At 47.4% G+C, this 19,756-nt stretch overlaps 1 protein-coding gene across 3 annotated transcripts in view; it reads right to left on the bottom strand.

Annotated features, from left to right (window-relative positions):
* Nucleotides 1-19,756, bottom strand: part of cadm2b (cell adhesion molecule 2b) — a 276,056-nt gene that overhangs the window by 210,665 nt on the left and 45,635 nt on the right. For all 3 annotated transcript variants that reach the window (XM_073044751.1, XM_073044752.1, XM_073044753.1), the window contains exon 2: nucleotides 12,439-12,591. In XM_073044751.1, the coding sequence (XP_072900852.1) occupies nucleotides 12,439-12,478 (40 nt within the window). In that variant the 5' untranslated portion in view covers nucleotides 12,479-12,591. The remainder of the gene's footprint in view (nucleotides 1-12,438; nucleotides 12,592-19,756) is intronic.

The raw sequence follows: 19,756 nt of genomic DNA, 5'->3' as shown, positions 1-19,756 counted from the left end.
CTTTCTGAGGAGAGCTGGACTTTGCACATCTATACTCACATCATTCTACCGACGCGCAGTAGAGAGCACCCTAACAAGCTGAATCACTGCCATTTGGTCCATCAAGTCTGCTCTGCTATTTTATCATGGCTGATCCATTTTTCCTCTCAGCCTTAATCTCCTGCCTCCCACCCCCCTCCACCCCACCATATCCCTTCATGCCCCGACTAATCAAAAACCTATCACCCTCTGCCTTAAATATACATAAAGGCCTGGCCTCCACAGCTTCCTGTGGCAAAGAATTCCACAGATTCGCCACTCTCTGGCTAAAGAAATTCCTCCTCTTCTCCATTCTAAAAGGACACCCCCCCCCCCCCCATTCTGAGGCTGTGTCCTCTGGTCTTAGACTCTCCCATCATAGGAAACATCCTCTCCACATCCACTCCATCCAGGCCTTTCACAATTCGATAGGATTCAATTAGGTCACTCCTCATTCTTCTAAATTCCAGTGAATGCAGGCCCAGAACATCAAACGCTCTTCATAACGCTGTTCAATCTTGGAATCATTTTCATGAATCTCCTTTGAACCGTCTCCAGTTTCAGCACATCCTTTCTAAGATCAGGGGCCCAAACCAGCTCACAATACTCCAAGTGATACCTCACCAGTGCTTTAGAAAGTCTTCATAAAGTACTACAGATACAGAAAGGTGCCAGAAAAGGGCCAGTAACATCAGAAAGAATCTCACCCACTCTACTCATGGACTGTTTCTCCCACTCCCATCAGTGAGGAGGCAACGTAGCATCCACACCAGGACCTCCAGACTCAAAAACAGTAACTTTGCACATGCAATAAGGCTGATCAACACTTCCACCTACTATCCACCAACCACAGCCCCAACTACCAATACATGTACATCACCTAGTGTCACTTTATGTACATAAAATCAGTGTGTGTATATAACAGATTGCTGTACATTCTGTTTTATAGGATCACTTTTATATTCATATTTATATTTATTGTGGTTTTTTTTTGGTTTTTTAAAATCATGTTCTTTAACTTATTGTGTTTTTTCTGCTGTACTGGATCCAGAGTAACAATTATTTTGTTCTCCTTCACACTCGTCTACTGAAGATTGACAGTCTTAAATCTCGAATCGCATTCTCCTACGGTCTAGAGAATAAATTCCTAACCTATTCAGCCTTTCCCTATAGCTCAGGTCCACAAGCCCCAACAACATCCTTGTAAATTTCTCTGTTCACGTTCAGATTTATTGGTATTGTTTTTAGGGACCCGTGTGCTTGCAAAGATTCAAACACCTCTAGGTTGAAGAAATTTCGCCTCATCTCTGTTCAGAAAGGCTGAACCCCCTTATCTAGGGGCATTCAGAATCAGAATCACATTTATTTTCACTGTCCTATATAACATGAAAGTTATTATTTTGTACAGTGCAAAGACAATTTTCTTTCGAGATACAACACGACCTCAGGCCCTTCCGGCCCAATGAGCCCACACTGCCCAGTTATACCATGTAACCAGCTAACTTATTAACCTGTACACCTTTGGACTGTGGGAGGAAACCAGAGCACCCAGAGGAAACCCACGTAGTCACAGGGAGAACGTACAAACTCCTCACGGGCAGTGGTGGGGATCGAACCCTGATTACTGGTGATATTATTGCATTACACTAATCGCTGCTCTACCATGCCACAGCATAACAAATGACAAAGTAAATAAGTAGTTCAAGATAAAGGAATAACAATGGATTCAGAAATCTGATGGTGATCCCCTCAGGTTCCAGCGAGTGCGATCACTGTCTGTACTCTCTTAACTTTACACGGGATTTAGACAGGCGAGGAACAGAGGGATATCAACGACGTGCAGCCAAATGGGACTAGTTTAATCTGGCATAATGGTCAGTACTGACATGATGGGCCGAAAGGCGTGTTCTGTGCTCTATATTCTCCATAAGTCAGAAACATCCATGTCCTATTGCAAACATATATCTCACTATGTACACTTGTATAATTACTTAATGTTGTTGAATAACCACACTCACACAATCCATGATTAAACTTCTTTTAATTTTTTATTATTAAAGATACTGCACAATGAGCCGAACCACCCAGTAACTCACTGATTTTCCCCCTAGCCTAATCATATGACCTAATTTGGAGTATCATGTGCAGTTTTGGTAACCTACCTATGGGAAAGATGTAAATAAGGTTGAAAGAGTACAGCAAAAATTTACAAGGAGGTTGCCAGGACTTGTGACCCAAGTTATAAGGAAAGATTGAATGGGTTAAGACTTTGTTCCTTGGAACTTGGAAGACTGAGGGGAGATTTGATAGAGGTATGCAAAATTATGAGGGTAAGTGCAAGCAGGCTTTTTCCATTGAGGTTGGGTGAGACTATGACCAGAGGTCATGGGTTAAGGGTGAAAGGTGAAACATTGGAGGGAACATGAGAGGAAACTTCATCACTCAGAGGGGCTGAGAGTGTGGAATGAGCTGCCCGTGCAAGTGAGCTCAACTTCACTATTTAAGAGAAGTTTGGATAGGTACATGGATGGAGAGGCATGGAGGGTTATGGTACCGGCACAGGTCGATGGGAGTAGGCCGTTTAAATGGTTTGGCATAGGCTAGATGGGCCGAATGACCTGCTTCTGAGCTGTATTTTTCTGTGACTCTATGACAATTTACAATAACCAATTCACCTACTCCTCCAAGAGGACCACAATCTTGCCATGAGGTTGGGAGGCATGCGCACCTCAGTGACCCGGAGAGCTCTGTTGGGCGGAGTCAGGGGTTTTGGTAGGGTCATCCATGCCAAAAGGTCAAAGGGTAGAGGCCAGGCTAAGCGTGGTGCACCAGGTTCAGGGGGTTCAGTGGACAAACAACCCTGATTGCTAAAACAAAACTGTTACAGAACAGCAATGAAGAATTCTTCAATGTCTGAGAGTGATGGAATTCCTGAGTCTCCACCAGGAATGACTGTCAGTAGTGAAAACTGAGAGGAAACTACTGACATGGAGGACCTTCATTGCTGCCCCAAATGCCAGTGGTGTAACAGGCAGTGAGTAAGTAAGTGTTAGGGTCCGGTCCGGAGACCACCTTCCAGGTCTTGCTCCAGTTCGTGGACTCCGGGCCTTGCAGCCAGCCCTCCTGTCTCCCGGAGCCATTGGATCATCTTGGCTTAAGGAGGTACACTTGTCCCCTATTAGGGGGCACTTGTTTATAAGGGGCTTGGGGACTGAGCCTAGTTTTTTTTGGGGGGGGGGGGGTTGTTCTGATCTGAAGCTGGTTTAATGGGCTCGGTACCTGGTTTGTCTGTTCTGAATCTGGTTCTGCCCTGGTTGCTGGGCTGCTCTGTATCCTGTTCTGCCCTGGTTGCTGGGCTGCTCTGTATCCTGTTCTGCTCTGGTTGCTGGGCTGCTCTGTATCCTGTTCTGCCCTGGGTTCTGACCTGCTCTGTATCCTGTTCTGCCCTGGGTTCTGACCTGCTCTGTATCCTGTTCTGCTCTGTATCCTGTTCTGCCCTGGTTGCTGGGCTGCTCTGTATCCTGTTCTGCCCTGGGTTCTGACCTGCTCTGTATCCTGTTCTGCTCTGGTTGCTGACTTGCTCTGTATCCTGTTCTGCTCTGTATCCTGTTCTGCTCTGGTTGCTGACTTGCTCTGTATTGGTTCTGTCCAGGTTTGTCTTGTTTTCCTGCTTCTCCTGTGTGTGCTGGTCCTGCTGTTCTGCTGTATTCGCCTTGCCTGTGCTGTTGTGCTGTCTGCTTGTTTCTCCCTATTTACCGGTGTATCCTGGTTGTCCTGCTGCTCACCCTGGACCCAGCTCCCTTCTGTTCCCTTGCCTCTGTGGGGGAAGCCAGGCTGTTGCTGTTACCCCTTGGGTGGTTCCGTCCCTTCTGTTCCCTTGCCTCTGTGGGGGAAGCCAGGCTGTCTGCTGTTGCCTGGTGGGGGTATTTGGTCCCCTTCCTACCCCTCACTTCAGGTGGGTTGTGCCCTGCACCTGCCCAGGTGTCTGTGTCTCTGCCTGGGAGGTGGTCCTGCCCAGGATGTGGCCTGTCCTGAGGACTCCTACCCTTTCCTCCCCTTGTTTCCCAAGGGTTGTGCCCTGCACCTGCCCAGGTGTCTGTGCCTTGCCCAGGCCTCCATGTTTCTACCTGGGAGGTGGCCCTGCCTGGGATCCATGTGGCCTGCCCCAGGACTCTGACCCTTTCATAGAAACATAGAAAATAGGTACAGGAGTAGGCCATTCGGCCCTTCGAGCCTGCACCGCCATTCAGTATGATCATGGCTGATCATCCAACTCAGAACCCTGTACCTGCTTTCTCTCCATACCCTCTGATCCCTTTAGCTACAAGGGCCATATCTAACTGCCTCTTAAATATAGCCAATGAACCGGCCTCAACTGTTTCCTGTGGCAGAGAATTCCACAGATTCACCACTCTCTGTGTGAAGAAGTTTTTCCTCATCTCGGTCCTAAAAGGCTTCCCCTTTATCCTTAAACTGTGACTCCTCATACTGGACTTCCCCAACATCGGAAACAATCTTCCTTCATCTAGCCTGTCCAATCCCTTTAGAATTTTATATGTTTTAATAAGATCCCCCCTCAATCTTCTAAATTCCAGTGAGTATAAGCTTAGTTGATCCAGTCTTTCTTCATATGAAAGTCCTGCCATCCCAGGAATCAATCTGGTGAACCTTCTCTGTATTCCCTCTATGGCAAGAATGTCTTTCCTCAGATTAGGGGACCAAAACTGCACACAATACTCTAGGTGTGATCTCACCAAGCCCTTGTACAACTGCAGTAGAACCTCCCTGCTCCTGCACTCAAATCCTCTTGCTATGAATGCCAACATACCACTTGCTTTTTTCACTGCCTGCTGTACCTGCATGCCCACCTTCAATGACTGGTGTACAATGACACCCAGGTCTTGTTGCATCTCCCCTTTTCCTAATCGGCCACTGTTCAGATAATAATCTGTTTTCCTGTTCTTGCAACCAAAGTGGATAACCTCACATTTATCCACATTAAATTGCATCTGCCATGAACTTGCCCACTCACCTAACCTATCCAAGTCACCCTGCATCCTCTTAGCATCCTCCTCACAGCTAACACTGCTGCCCAGCTTCATGTCATCTGCAAACTTGGAGATGCTGCATTTAATTCCCTTGTCTAAATTATTAATATATATTGTAAACAACTGGGGTCCCAGCACTGAGCCTTGCGGTACCCCACTAGTCACTGCCTGCCATTCTGAAAAGGTCCCGTTTACTCCCACTCTTTGCTTCCTGTCTGCCAAACAATTCTCCATCCACATCAATACCATACCCCCAATACCGTGTGCTTTAAGTTTGCACACTAATCTCCTGTGTGGGACCTTATCAAAAGCCTTTTGAAAATCTAAATATACCACATCCACTGGCTCTCCCCTATCCACTCTACTAGTTACATCTTCAAAAAATTCTATAAGATTCGTCAGACATGATTTTCCTTTCACAAATCCATGCTGACTTTGTCCGATGATTTCACCTCTTTCCAAATGCGCTGTTATCACATCTTTGATAACCAACTCTAGCATTTTCTCCACCACCGATGTCAGACTCACTGGTCTATAATTCCCCGGTTTTTCTCGCCCTCCTTTTTTAAAAAGTGGGGTTACATTAGCCACCCTCCAATCCTCAGGAACTTATCCAGAATCTAAGGAGTTTTGAAAAATTATCACTTATGTATCCACTATTTCTTGGGCTACTTCCTTAAGCACTCTGGGATGCAGACCATCTGGCCCTGGGGATTTATCTGCCTTTAATCCCTTCAATTTACCTAACACCACTTCCCTACTAACATGCATTTCCCTCAGTTCCTCCATCTCACTAGACCCTTGGTCCCTTACTATTTCTGGAAGATTATTTATGTCCTCCTTAGTGAAGACAGAACCAAAGTAGTTATTCAGCAGGCTAGGCAGCATCTATAGGGAGAAGCGCTGTCGACGTTTTGGGCCGAGACGTAGACAGTGCTTCTCCCTATAGATGCTGCCTGGCCTGCTGTGTTCTACCAGCATTTTGTGTGTGTTGTTGTTTGAATTTCCAGCATCTGCAGATTTCCTTGTGTTTGCAAAGTAGTTATTCAATTGGTCTGCCATGTCTTTGTTCCCTATGATCAATTCACCTGTTTCTGACTGTAAGGGACCTACATTTGTCTTGACCAATCTTTTTCTTTTCACATATCTATAAAAGATTTTAGTCAGTTTTTATGTTCCTTGCCAGCTTTCTCTCATAATCTTTTTTCCCTTTCCTAATTAAGCCCTTTGTCCTCCTCTGCTGGTCTCTGAATTTCTCCCAGTCCTCAGGTGTGCCGCTTTTTTTTGCTAATTTATCTGTTTCTTCTTTGGACTTGATACTATCCCTAATTTCTCTTGTCAGCCACGGGTGCACTACCTTCCCTGGTTTATTCTTTTGCCAAACTGGGATGAACAATTGTTGTAGTTCATCCATGCGATCTTTAAATGCTTGCCATTGCATATCCACAGTCAACCCTTTAAGTATCATTTGCCAGTCCATCTTAGCTAATTCACGTCTCATTCCTTCAAAGTTACTCTTCAAGTTCAGAACCTTTGTTTCTGAATTAACTATGTCACTCTCCATCTTAATGAAGAATTCCACCATATTATGGTCACTCTTACCAAGGGGCCTCGCACGACAAGATTGCTAACTAACCCTTCCTCATTGCTCAATACCCAATCTAGAATGGCCTGCTCACTAGTTGGTTCCTCGACATGTTGGTTCAGAAAACCATCCCGCATACATTCCAAGAAATCCTCTTCCTCAGCACCCTTACCAATTTGGTTCACCCAATCTATGTGTAGATTGAAGTCACCCATTATAACTGCAGTTCCTTTATTGCACGCATTTCTAATTTCCTGTTTAATGCCATCCCCAACCTCACTACTACTGTTAGGTGGCCTGTACACAACTCCCACCAGCGTTTTCTGCCCCTTAGTGTTATGCAGCTCTACCCATATTGAATCCACATCCTCCAGGCTAATGTCCTTCCTTTCTATTGCGTTAATCTCCTCTCTAACCAACAATGCTACCCCACCTCCTTTTCTTTCCTGTCTATCCCTCCTGAATATTGAATATCCCTGGATGTTGAGCTCCCATCCTTGGTCACCCTGGAGCCATGTCTCTGTGATCCCAACTATATCATATTCATTAATAACTATCTGCACATTCAATTCATCCACCTTGTTACGAATGCTCCTCGCATTGACACACAAAGCCTTCAGGCTTGTTTTTACAACACTCTTAGCCCTTATACAATTATGTTGAAAAGTGGCTCTTTTTGCTTTTTGCCCTGGATTTGCCTGCCTGCCACTTTTACTTTTCACCTTACTACTTTTTGCTTCTACCCTCATTTTACACCCCTCTGTCTCTCTGCACTTGTTCCCATCCCCCTGCCACATTAGTTTAAAGCCTCCTGAACAGCAGTAGCAAATGCTCCCCCTAGGACATTGGTTCCAGTCCAGCCCAGGTGCAGACTGTCCTGTTTATACCGGTCCCACCTCCCCCAGAACTGGTTCCAATGCCCCAGAAATTTGAATCCCTCTCCCTTGCACCATTTTTCAAGCCATGTATTCATCTAAAATATCCTCCTATTTCTACTCTGACTAGCACGTGGCACTGGTAGTAATTCAGAGATTATTACCTTTGTGGTCCTACTTTTTAGTTTATCTCCTAACTCCCTAAATTCACCTTGTAGGTCCTCATCCCATTTTTTACCTATATCGTTGGTACCTATGTGCACCACGACCACTGGCTGTTCACCCTCCCATTCCAGAATGTCCTGCAGCCGCTCAGAGACATCCTTGACCCTTGCACCAGGGAGGCAAAGTACCATCCTGGAGTCTCGTTTGCGGCCGCAGAAACGCCTATCTATTCCCCTTACAATCGAATCCCCTATCACTATAGCTCTCCCACTCCTTTTCCTTCCCTCCTGTGCCGCAGAGCCACCCATGGTGCAATGAACTCGGCTGCTGCTGCCTTCCCCTGATGAGACATCTCCCCCGATGAGACATCTCCCCCAACAGTATCCAAAACAGTATATCTGTTTAGGAGGGAGATGACCTCAGGGGACTCCTGCACTACCTGCCTACTGCTACGCTGTCTCATGGCCACCCCTTCCCTTTCTGCCTGTGTCGCCTTTACCTGCAGTGTGGCCAACTCACTGAACGTGCTATTCACGACTTTCTCAGCATCGCGGATGCTCCAGTATGAATCCAGTCGCAGCTCCAGATGCTCAATGCAGTCTGCCAGAAGCTGCAGTTGGACACACTTCCTGCACACATAGTCGTCAGGGACACTGGAAGTATCCCTGATTTCCCACATGCTGCAGGATGAACAAATCACGGGGCCGATCTCAGCTGCCATGACCTACCCAATACTTGCCTCAACTTTTGAAACTTTCTTCTTTGAAAGGAACTTACCCGGCCTTACCTCACTTGGAGTGAAGCTCGTCCTCAGCCTCTGCTCGCCGAAGCCTCTCGAGACAAAGCCTTCCTACTCTGTCCCCCTCTACTCCGTCGCCCACTCCATCTACTGTTCTCTTTAAATACTCTTTCCACCCCTTGCTCCCTATGGGTTGTGCCTGCACCTGCCCAGGTGTTCTGTGCCTTGCCTGGACCTCTGTGTTCCTGCCTGGGAGGTGGCCCTGCCCAGGAGTTATGTGCCTGCCCCAGGGGGCTCTCCTGCCCTGCCTGAACTCTGGGATCCAGCCCTGCCTGAACTCTGGGATCCAGCCCTGCATTACCCCTTGCATGCCATGGCATCCCCATCCTGTCCTACCCCTAGTACTTCACTGCCTGCGTCCTGCATTTGGGTCCAATCCTGTCCCCGTTCCTGACAGTAAGGGATTAACCTACCAATCGGTACATCTTTTTAATGGAATGTACGGGAGAATTTATACAAAATTGGGCTTTCTCCAAGTCAGGTCATTTGTAACCTGGGTAGCCTGCCCCTGGTCTCACCTATTACCTGTCAACTTGTATCCCTTCCTCTCTCCTCCCACCTTTTTATGTTGGCTTCTGCCCCCTTCTTTTCCAGTCCTGATGAAGGTATTTCTTCTGCAAAGACGCTGCCTGACCTGCTGAGTTCCTCCAGCATTTTGTGTGTGTTGCTCTGAATTTCCAGCATCTACAGAATCTCGTGTGTTTATGATCCCGTGATCTGTGTGTGTCATATCAAAGCCATCTGTTGGTCCAAATATACCTCATCAACTGTTTCTCTCTCATCCATTCTGCCAATTCCAAATTCAAACAAACTTCCTTTTCATCAATCCCAAGTGACCCGTCTCAGTCGCAATGGCATTTTCAAAGTCCCTGTCAGCATGTTTTGCTAACAGGATATCATGGGATGTTATGTTACAGCTGTATGTTTCTATGTAATAATGAAGCTAATCTTCTTTCTTTGAGCAAATCATCGGCCATGCCACACTCGGTGGCCACTCTACCTCTGTACCTGACAAAGTGGCCGCTGAGAATGTGTGTGGCGTTCTGGTCACCACACTGGAGAAGGATATGGTGACAACTGAGAAGGTGCAGAGGAGATTCACCAGGGTCTTTCCTGGAATGGAAGCTTGTAGTTCTAAGAAGAGATTGGATTGGCTAGGGTTGCTCTCATGAGCATGGGAGGCTGAGTGGGGAATTTACAGAGACTTAGAGCTTGTTTGAGACCCCACTACCCATCGTCGCTGGGTGTTGGTTTAATGTGAGAGGATATCTGAGGGGCAGTCTTTACCCCACACACAGTATTGGGAATGAGCTGCCAGAGGAAGTGGTATGCCAGGTACATCTACCACCATGATAAAGCACTGGGACAGGAACTTGAAGAGGAAAGGCTGAGAGGGATGTGGGCAGGTGGGATTACTGTCGTGGTTGGTATGGACAGAATGGGCCAAAGGGTATGCTTCCCAGCTGTGTAATTCTGCGATCCAGAAGGCACCACTTCCACACCAGCAGAGGAAGCAGGTTTCTCTTGCTCTCCCTAAGATCAGGGAGCATTTATTATGGTTCAGTCCACAGGGTGGGGGGGGGGGGGTGTGTGAGAGAGATATATAGAGAAATAGGGAGACAGAGATGAGAGAGACAGAGAGACTCAGTTACAGGTGAAGCCAGTGGGCATAGCAATGAGTAAGGTGAAGTCTGAGTGAACCCTCACTGCTACAGGTCAGCACTGTGAGAGCCCAGCTACAGACAGTGATGGTGGATGACCTGCTGACCAGCCGAGCAGTGTCTGATGGCCTGTCTGCCTCTGCCTGTGTTCATCATACACTGCTACCACCTCTCACAGCACTAATTGGTTAAACACTCATTAATGGGGAATGGGAAATTGAAGTAATTAAGGAGATTAATTTGTCTCTACATTCATAGAACTTGTAAAATAATTTTATTTTTCAAATTGTCACCTTTTAATAAAGAGCCTTCCTTCTGTGTACCACGTTCGCAATTCCCAACGGATAATTACATTTCCCATATCCCTGCATCAATCCAATGTCACTGTTAATTTGTTTGCATTTGTTCAGTGCCATCCTCCAATCAAGGCCAAAGTGAATTACATTCACCAGGAGCCAATCCAAGCGGCTGTCTTACTTACCCAGTGCTCACTCTGTAGGCTATCGGATAAATCCCAACATAGGAAATCAAGATATGGCTGGGCCACATTAAAGTGCTCTGCATTGTGCCTGTAACAGGGTGACCAGAATCGTGCACTATACTCCAAGTGAGTTTATTATTTATGAAAGTATTTGCGGTAATATTACTTAACGTGGGTGAGTTATATGTACTGTGCTCTGTATCTTGGTCCAGCTGCCTTGTTTGTTAGCATACATGTGCATGGTTAAATGACAACTTGAAGTGTGGCCTAACCAAATTTTTATACAATTGCAATATGACTTCCTGACTCTTATAATCTGCGGCATCATAGTCAGTGCAGAGATATGGGGCCGAGTATCCTGTTCTGTTTGAATATTCTGCTCTCTGAAGGGGAATGTGGAGAGAGGTACATGCTGGAGCACAGGAAGAATGTGGAACCCACACTGGTGATACCAAGCCCAGGCAGTGGGCAGGAGTCAGATGGATCTGCTGGTTGAGTGGGGTCACAATGACAACCTTACACTCAGTGCCAGCAAAACCTAGGAATTGATTTATGGGAAGTCGAGAAAACACACACCAGTCTTCACTGAAGGGTCTGTGATAATCTATCCTGGGCCCAAGATATTGATGCAGTCTCGAAGAAGGCATGACCATGGCTATATTGAGAAGATTCCTGTAGATGGAGACCATTCTGACGGGTTGCATCACCATCTGGTATGGAGGCTCCAATGCACAGGCTCGCAAGAGGATGTACTCAGCCTGCTCCACCATGGGCACAACCCTCTCCACCATCTTCAGGAGGTGGTGCCTCATAAGCAGCAGACATCACTGCGCCCTCACTGTACTGCTGCCGCAGAATGAGAAATTTCATAAGGTACGTCAGTGATAACTAACCTGAGGCTGATATTTTCAATAGCATGGGTGTGCATATCAGGACATCCACACATGACACATGCAAAGATGAAGTTCCATCATGGGCACTAGCCTCCCCAACGCTGAGGGCATCTTCAAAACACCATAAGGCCATCAGACAAGGAGCAGAATTAGGCCATTTGGCCCATTGAGCCTGTTCCACTATTTCACCATGGCTGATCCAATTTTCCTCTTGGCTCCAATATCCTGCCTGTATCCCTTCATGCCCTGACCAATCAAAAATCTATCAATCTCCGCCTTAAATATACATGAAGACTTGGCCTCCACAGCTATCCATGGCAACGAATCCCTCAGATTCACCCATCTCTGGCTAAAGAAATTCCTCCTCTTGAGAAGATGCCACAAGAAGGCAGCATCCATTGTTAAGGACCTCCACCCCCCAGAACTGTGAAAGGAGGAGGGTCGGACATGGGGCTAGCAACCCCTTTCCGTAAAAACCAGAGCTACAGAAAGCCCCAAAGGCCTCATCCCTGGGAGTGGAAGGATCTTTGCTTATGTAGTTGTTTGATGAAAGTGAAAGCCACAGGGCTTTGAACCTTTGGCCCGGGACAGAGGACCTGGTGAGTTGCTGTCAGTGCTGTGAGAAAAGGTGAGGGTTTAAGAAAAAGACAACCCAGGGCATGCCCTCTTCTCATTGCTATCATCAGAGAGGAGGCACTGGAGCCTGAGGTCATTTTTCCCCTGCCCAACAGTCCATGAACCCATGAACTACATCATTATTCCCATTTTTTATTTATTCTGTACTTTATGATAATTTATGTCTTTGCCCAGAACTGCTGCCACAAAACAACACATTTCACCTCATAAGTCAGTGATAATCAACCTGATTCTGAGAGCGAGAGCAGGGGTGGAGGTCTGGTCCTCTGACACTCACCCAGCACAGTGAGAAAGGCTTTGGCAGTCTTGACGGGCATGGTGAAGAGAGAGCACGTGTATTGGCCCTCGTCTGACAGCGTGATGTCACTGATGTTGATGCTCAGTTCGTGCCAGGAAGATCGTACGAGCTCGATCCGGTGGTCCCGTAGAGCTGGAAGGGAAAAGGAGGCAGTCAGTAGCACCACACATGCATCCTGAATTACGGAAAATTAATTTAAAAATTAATGATTAATAAGGATTCCACTTTGCGCAAATTATGAAGGAAATTGACCTGAACAGACATCATCAGTTTGTAGTACAGACCCTATAAATAATTTCCACGCTTGGAGCAGGAGGCGGGCGGGAGCGGTGACTGGCTCAGGGGAGGCTGTGAGCTCCCTCCTCCTGAGAGAGACTGAGCACGGATCCCACATATCCACTCCAGACACAGAACAGGGATAGAGTCATAGAGCACTGCAGAACATTTGGCCCATCTAGTCCATACTGAACTCTTCTGCCTAGTCATATGGGCCAGCCCCAAGACGACAGCCCTCCATAACCCTCCTATCCATGTACTGATGCAAACTTCTCTTAAAAGCTGAAAGTGAACCCACATCTGCCACTTCCACCGGCAGCTTGTTCCACACTCTCACCACCCTCTGAGTGAAGATGTTCCCCCTCATGTTCTCCTTAGTCACCTTTCATCCTTACCCCATGACCTCTAGTTCTAGCTCACCCAACCTCAGTGGAAAAGTCCACTTGCATTTACCCGATCTATACCACTCATAATTTTAAGAAGGAGTAGGTGTCTGGAGATCTTGTGGGTGGGGTTCGATTGGTGGAGAAGGGGATGGTGAAACAAAATGGTAATGGGGATGGAGGTGTGGGTGAGGTGGTGGTGGTGGTCAGTGGAGCTGAGTTGGAGGTAGTAGGAGGGTGAGGATGAGTGTATAAAACCCTGCCTGGGGAGTGTGTGATGGGACAGTGTAAAGGGAGCTTCACTCTGTATCTAACTGTCCCTGCCCCGGGAGTGTGTGATGGGACAGTGTAGAGGGAGCTTCACTCTGTATCTAACTGTCCCTGCCCCGGGAGTGTGTGATGGGACAGTGTAGAGGGAGCTTCACTCTGTATCTGACTGTCCCTGCCCTGGGAGTGTGTGATGGGACAGTGTAGAGGGAGCTTCACTCTGTATCTAACTGTCCCTGCCCTGGGAGTGTGTGATGGGACAGTAAAGAGGGAGCTTCACTCTGTATCTAACTGTCCCTGCCCTGGGAGTGTGTGATGGGACAGTGTAGAGGGAGTTTCACTCTGTATCTAACTGTCCCTGCCCTGGGAGTGTGTGACGGGACAGTGTAGGGGGAGTTTCACTCTGTGTCTGACCCATTCCCTGGGAGTGTGTGATGGGACAGTGTAGAGGGAGCTTCACTCTGTATCTGACTGTCCCTGCCCTGGGAGTGTGTGATAGGACAGTGTAGAGGGAGCTTCACTCTGTATCTAACTGTCCCTGCCCTGGGAGTGTGTGACGGGACAGTGTAGAGGGAGCTTCACTCTGTATCTAACTGTCCCTGCCCTGGGAGTGTGTGATGGGACAGTGTAGAGGGAGCTTCACTCTGTATCTAACTGTCCCTGTCCTGGGAGTGTGTGATGGGACAGTGTAGAGGGAGCTTCACTCTGTATCTAACTGTCCTTGTCCTGGGAGTGTGTGATAGACAATAGACAATAGACAGTAGGTGCAGGAGTAGGCCATTCAGCCCTTCTAGCCAGCACAGCCATTCACTGTGATCATGGCTGATCATACACAATCAGTACCCCGTTCCTGCCCTCTCCCCATATCCCTTGACCCCGCTATCTATAAGAGCTCTATCTAACTTTCTCTTGAATGCATCCAGAGACTTGGCCTCCACTGCCTTCTGGGGCAGAGCATTCCACATATCCACCATTCTCTGGTTGAAAAAGTTTTTCCGCATCTCTGTTCTAAATGGCCTACCCCTTATACTTAAACTGTGGTCTCTAGTTCTGGACTCACCCATCAGCAGGAACGTGCTTCCTGCCTCCAGTGTGTCCAATCCCTTAATAATCTTATATGTTTCAATCAGATCCCCTCTCATCCTTCTAAATTTCAGTGTATACAAGCCCAGTCGCTCCAATCTTTCAACATATGACAGTCCCGCCATTCCGGGAATTAACCTTGTGAACCTACGCTGCACTCCCTCAATAGCAAGAATGTCCTTCCTCAAATTTGGAGACCAAAACTGCACACAATACTCCAGGTGGGGTTTCACCAGGGCCCTGTGCAGCTGCAGAAGGACCTCTTTACTCCTATACTCAATTCCTCATGTTATAAAGGCCAGCATGCCATTAGCTTTCTTCACTGCCTGCTGTACCTGCATGCTTGCTTTCATTGACTGATGTACAAGAACACCTAGATCTCGTTGTACTTCCCCTTTTCCTAACTTGACTCCATTTAGATAGTAATCTGCCTTCCTTATCCACCAAAGTGGATAACCTCACACTTATCCACATTAAACTGCATCTACCATACATTTGCCCACTCACCCAACCTGTTCAAGTCACCCTGCATTCTCATAACATCCTCCTGACATTTCACACTGCCTTTCACACCTTTGTGTCATCAGCAAATTTGCTAATGTTACTTTTAATCCCTTCATCTAAATCATTAATGTATATTGTAAACAGCTGCGGTCCCAGCACCAAACCTTGCGGTACCCCACTGGTCACAGCCTGACATTCCGAAAGGGACCCGTTAATCACTACTTTTTGTTTCCTGTCAGCCAGCCAATTTTCAAACTATGTCAGTACTCTGCCCCCAATACCATGTGCCCTAATTTTGCCCACTAATCTCCTATGTGGGACTTTATCAAAAGCTTTCTGGAAGTCCAGGTACACTACATCTACAGGCTCTCCCTTGTCCATTTTCATAGATACATCCTCAAAAAACTCCAGAAGATTAGTCAAGCATGATTTTCCCTTCATAAATCCATGCTGACTTGGACTGATCCTTCTACGGCTATCCAAATGTGTCATAATTTCCTCTTTTATAATTGACTCCAGCATCTTTCCCACCACTGACGTCAGGCTAACCGGTCTATAATTCCCTGTTTTCTCTCTCCCTCCTTTCTTGAAAAGTGGGACAACATTAGCCACCCTCCAATCAGCAGGAACTGTTCCTGAATCTATAGAACATTGGAAAATGATTACCAATGCGTCCACAATTTCTAGAGCCACCTCTTTAAGTACCCTGGGATGCAGACCATCAGGTCCCGGGGACTTATCAGCCTTCAGACTCAACAGTCTATCCAACACCGTTTCTTGCCTAATATAAATTTCCTTCAGTTCATCCTTTACCCTGATTCCTTTGGCCACTATTACATCTGGGAGATTGTTTGTGTCTTCCCTAGTGAAGACAGATCCAAAGTATCTGTCCAACTCATCTGCCATTTCCTTGTTCCCCATAATAACTTCACCTGTTTCTGTCTTCAATGGCCCAATTTTGGTCTTAACTATTTTTTTGCTATTCACATACCTAAAGAAGCTTTTACTATCCTTTATATTCTTGGCTAGTTTACCTTCGTACCTCATTTTTTCTCTGGGTATTGCCTTTTTTGTTATCTTTTGTTGCTCTTTAAAAGCTTCCCAGTCCTCCGGCTTCCTGCTCATCTTTGCTAAGTTATACTTCTTCTCTTTTATTTTTATACTGCCCTTTACTTCCCTCATCAGCCACGGCTGCCCCTTACTCCCCTTAGGATCTTTCTTCCTCTTTGGAATGAACCGATCCTGCACCTTCTGCATTATTCCTAGAAATACCTGCCATTGTTGTTCCACTGTCTTCCCTGCTAGGGTATTGTTCCATTGAACTTTGACCAGCTCCTCCCTCATAGCTCCATAGTTCCCTTTGTTCAACTGTAATACTGACACATCTGATTTTTCCTTCTCCTTCTCAAATTGTAGGTTAAAACATATCATATTATGGTCACTACCTCCCAATGGTTCCTTTACCTCAAGGTCCCTGATCAAATCCAGTTCATTGCACAACACTAAATCTAGAATTGCCTTCTCCCTGGTAGGCTCTAGTACAAGATGTTCTAAGAATCCATCTCGGAGGCACTCCACAAACTCCCTTTCTTGGGGTCCAGTACCATTCTGATTCTCCCAGTCTACCTGAATGTTGAAATCCCCCATGACAACTGTATCATTACCTTTGCGACATGCCAATTTTAACTCTTCATTCAACTTACACCCTACATTCAGACTGCTGTTTGGGGGCCTATAGATAACTCCCATTAGGGTCTTTCTACCCTTAGAATTTCTCAGTTCTATCCATACTGATTCTACATCCCCAGATTCTATGTCCCCCCTCGCAAGGGACTGAATATCATTCCTCACCAACAGAACCACCCCACCCCCTCTGCCAGTCAGTCTGTCCTTTCGATAAGATGTATATCCTTGAATATTCATTTCCCAGGCCCTGTCCGCTTGAAGCCATGTCTCAGTTATTCCCACAACATCATACTTGCCAATTTCCAACTGAGCCTCAAGCTCATCTATTTTATTCCTTATACTTCGTGCATGATGGGACAGTGTAGAGGGAGCTTCACTCTGTATCTAACTGTCCCTGCCCTGGGAGTGTGTGATGGGACAGTGTAGAGGGAGCTTCACTCTGTATCTAACTGTCCCCGTCCTGGGAGTGTGTGATGGGACAGTGTAGAGGGAGCTTCACTCTGTATCTAACTGTCCCTGTCCTGGGAGTGTGTGATGGGACAGTGTAGAGGGAGCTTCACTCTGTATCTGACTGTCCCTGCCCTGGGAGTGTGTGATGGGACAGTGTAGAGAGAGCTTCACTCTGTATCTGACTGTCCCTGCCCTGGGAGTGTGTGATGGGACAGTGTAGAGAGAGCTTCACTCTGTATCTAACTGTCCCTGCCCTGGGAGTGTGTGATGGGACAGTGTAGAGGGAGCTTCACTCTGTATCTGACTTTCCCTGCCCTGGGAGTGTGTGATGGGACAGTGTAGAGGGAGCTTCACTCTGTATCTGACTGTCCCTGTCCTGGGAGTGTGTGATGGGACAGTGTAGAGGGAGCTTCACTCTGTATCTAACTGTCCCTGTCCTGGGAGTGTGTGATGGGACAGTGTAGAGGGAGTTTCACTCTGTATCTGACTGTCCCTGCCCTGGGAGTGTGTGATGGGACAGTGTAGAGGGAGCTTCACTCTGTATCTGACTGTCCCTGTCCTGGGAGTGTGTGATGGGACAGTGTAGAGGGAGCTTCACTCTGTATCTGACTGTCCCTGCCCTGGGAGTGTGTGATGGGACAGGGCAGAGGGAGCTTCACTCTGTATCTAACTGTCCCTGCCCTGGGAGTGTGTGATGGGACAGTGTAGAGGGAGCTTCACTCTGTATCTAACTGTCCCTGCCCTGGGAGTGTGTGATGGGACAGTGTAGAGGGAGCTTCACTCTGTACCTCGCCAGTGTTTATGACAATATCCGGTTTGGGGTCGCTAAGTGGCTCCCAACTCCAGAAGAAACAAGCCTCAGCAGAATGTGACTACAGTTTAATCTGGAGACAGAATTCACATCAATCAACAGACTGAAGTCACTTGCAATGGAGAACAGAAGTTCTGGTCATGGTTTCGATGAAACAATTAAATAATAATCTTGGAAAGATCAGGAAGGAAATGAAAGAATGTTCAGGATTCGGCACTAATACATCACAACATAGGAAAACTGATTGGAGATGAATCTATAACAGCTCCCATGTCTCGGAGTAATGGGTAAAGGCAGATTTAAAGTGATTGAAGATTTAATCTTTGATGATCGTTGCTGGAGACACAACGGAGACCACTTAAGTTCAACTGCTCTGCAATATTGACAAGGCTCTCTGTTTAAAAATGTACATCTCTTTACAGAGCTGTGGTTTTGATGATATTCTTTTGGTATGGAAATGGTCTGTTGAAACACCTTCAGTGCTTCCATTGTGCAGTGCCGGGGATGGAGTGCACACCGTTCCCAATCTGCTCTGCCTGCAATCATCCTCCAGGACCTGGCTGTTCCTCACGAGGCCACTCAGCCCATTGGGGTTGTGCCAGCTCCCAGGTGAGCAAACAGTGCAATAATGACATGTTTCAGGTATTTAGCCATGTCCTTTCCCAAAGGCAACGCAGTCATGAAGTCATACAGCACAGAAACAGGCCTTGGGCCCACTGGTCCCTGCCCACCAAGATTTCCATCCAAGAAAGGACAAATTATGATGGTTTTCTTATTCTGGGGTACAGCCCCTTCTACTCCTTCAAGCCGTGCCATCAGCAACCTACCTATTTAACCCTAGCCTAATCACAGGACTATTTACCATAATAAACATTCTAACCCAGTACGTCTTTGGACTGTGGGAGGAACAGGAGCACCTGGAGGAAACCCACGTGGTCACGGAGGCAATACCCAAACTCCTCACAGATTGAACTCTGCACACCAATGTCCTGAGTTGTAATAGCAAGGCACGAGCCGCTAGCTACTGAGGTGCATAAACACTACCATGGTTACATTTGCCTGCGTTTGCCGTGAATCCCAGATCCACCCATCACCTCCCAGCCTCTGTCACAATTCCCACTCTCCCCTCCTCCCCAGATCCACTCATCACCTCCCAGCCTCTGTCACTATTCCCACTCTCTCCTCCTCACCTGGATCCACCCATCACCTCCCAGCCTCTGTCACTATCCCCACTCTCTCCTCCTCCATCTGTCCATCACCCTCCTCCCCAGATCCACCCATCACCTCCCAGCCTCTGTCACTATTCCCACTCTCCCCTCCTCCATCTGTCCATCACCCTCCTCCCCAGATCCACCCATCACCTCCCAGCCTCTGTCACTATTCCCACTCTCCCCTCCTCACCTGGATCCACTCATCACCTCCCAGCCTCTGTCACTATTCCCACTCTCCCCTCCTCCCCAGATCCACTCATCACCTCCCAGCCTCTGTCACTATTCCCACTCTCCCCTCCTCCCCAGATCCACTCATCACCTCCCAGCCTCTGTCACTATTCCCACTCTCCCCTCCTCCATCTGTCCATCACCCTCCTCCCCAGATCCACCCATCACCTCCCAGCCTCTGTCACTATTCCCACTCTCCCCTCCTCCCCAGATCCACTCATCACCTCCCAGCCTCTGTCACTATTCCCACTCTCCCCTCCTCACCTGGATCCACCCATCACCTCCCAGCCTCTGTCACTATTCCCACTCTCCCCTCCTCCATCTGTCCATCACCCTCCTCCCCAGATCCACCCATCACCTCTCTCCCTCACCTCTTTATTCTGACCATCTCTGTCCAA

Source organism: Hemitrygon akajei, chromosome 5 (assembly GCF_048418815.1).
Source record: "Hemitrygon akajei chromosome 5, sHemAka1.3, whole genome shotgun sequence".
NCBI lineage: Eukaryota > Metazoa > Chordata > Chondrichthyes > Myliobatiformes > Dasyatidae > Hemitrygon > Hemitrygon akajei.
This window is presented reverse-complemented; position numbering and strand designations above follow the sequence as displayed.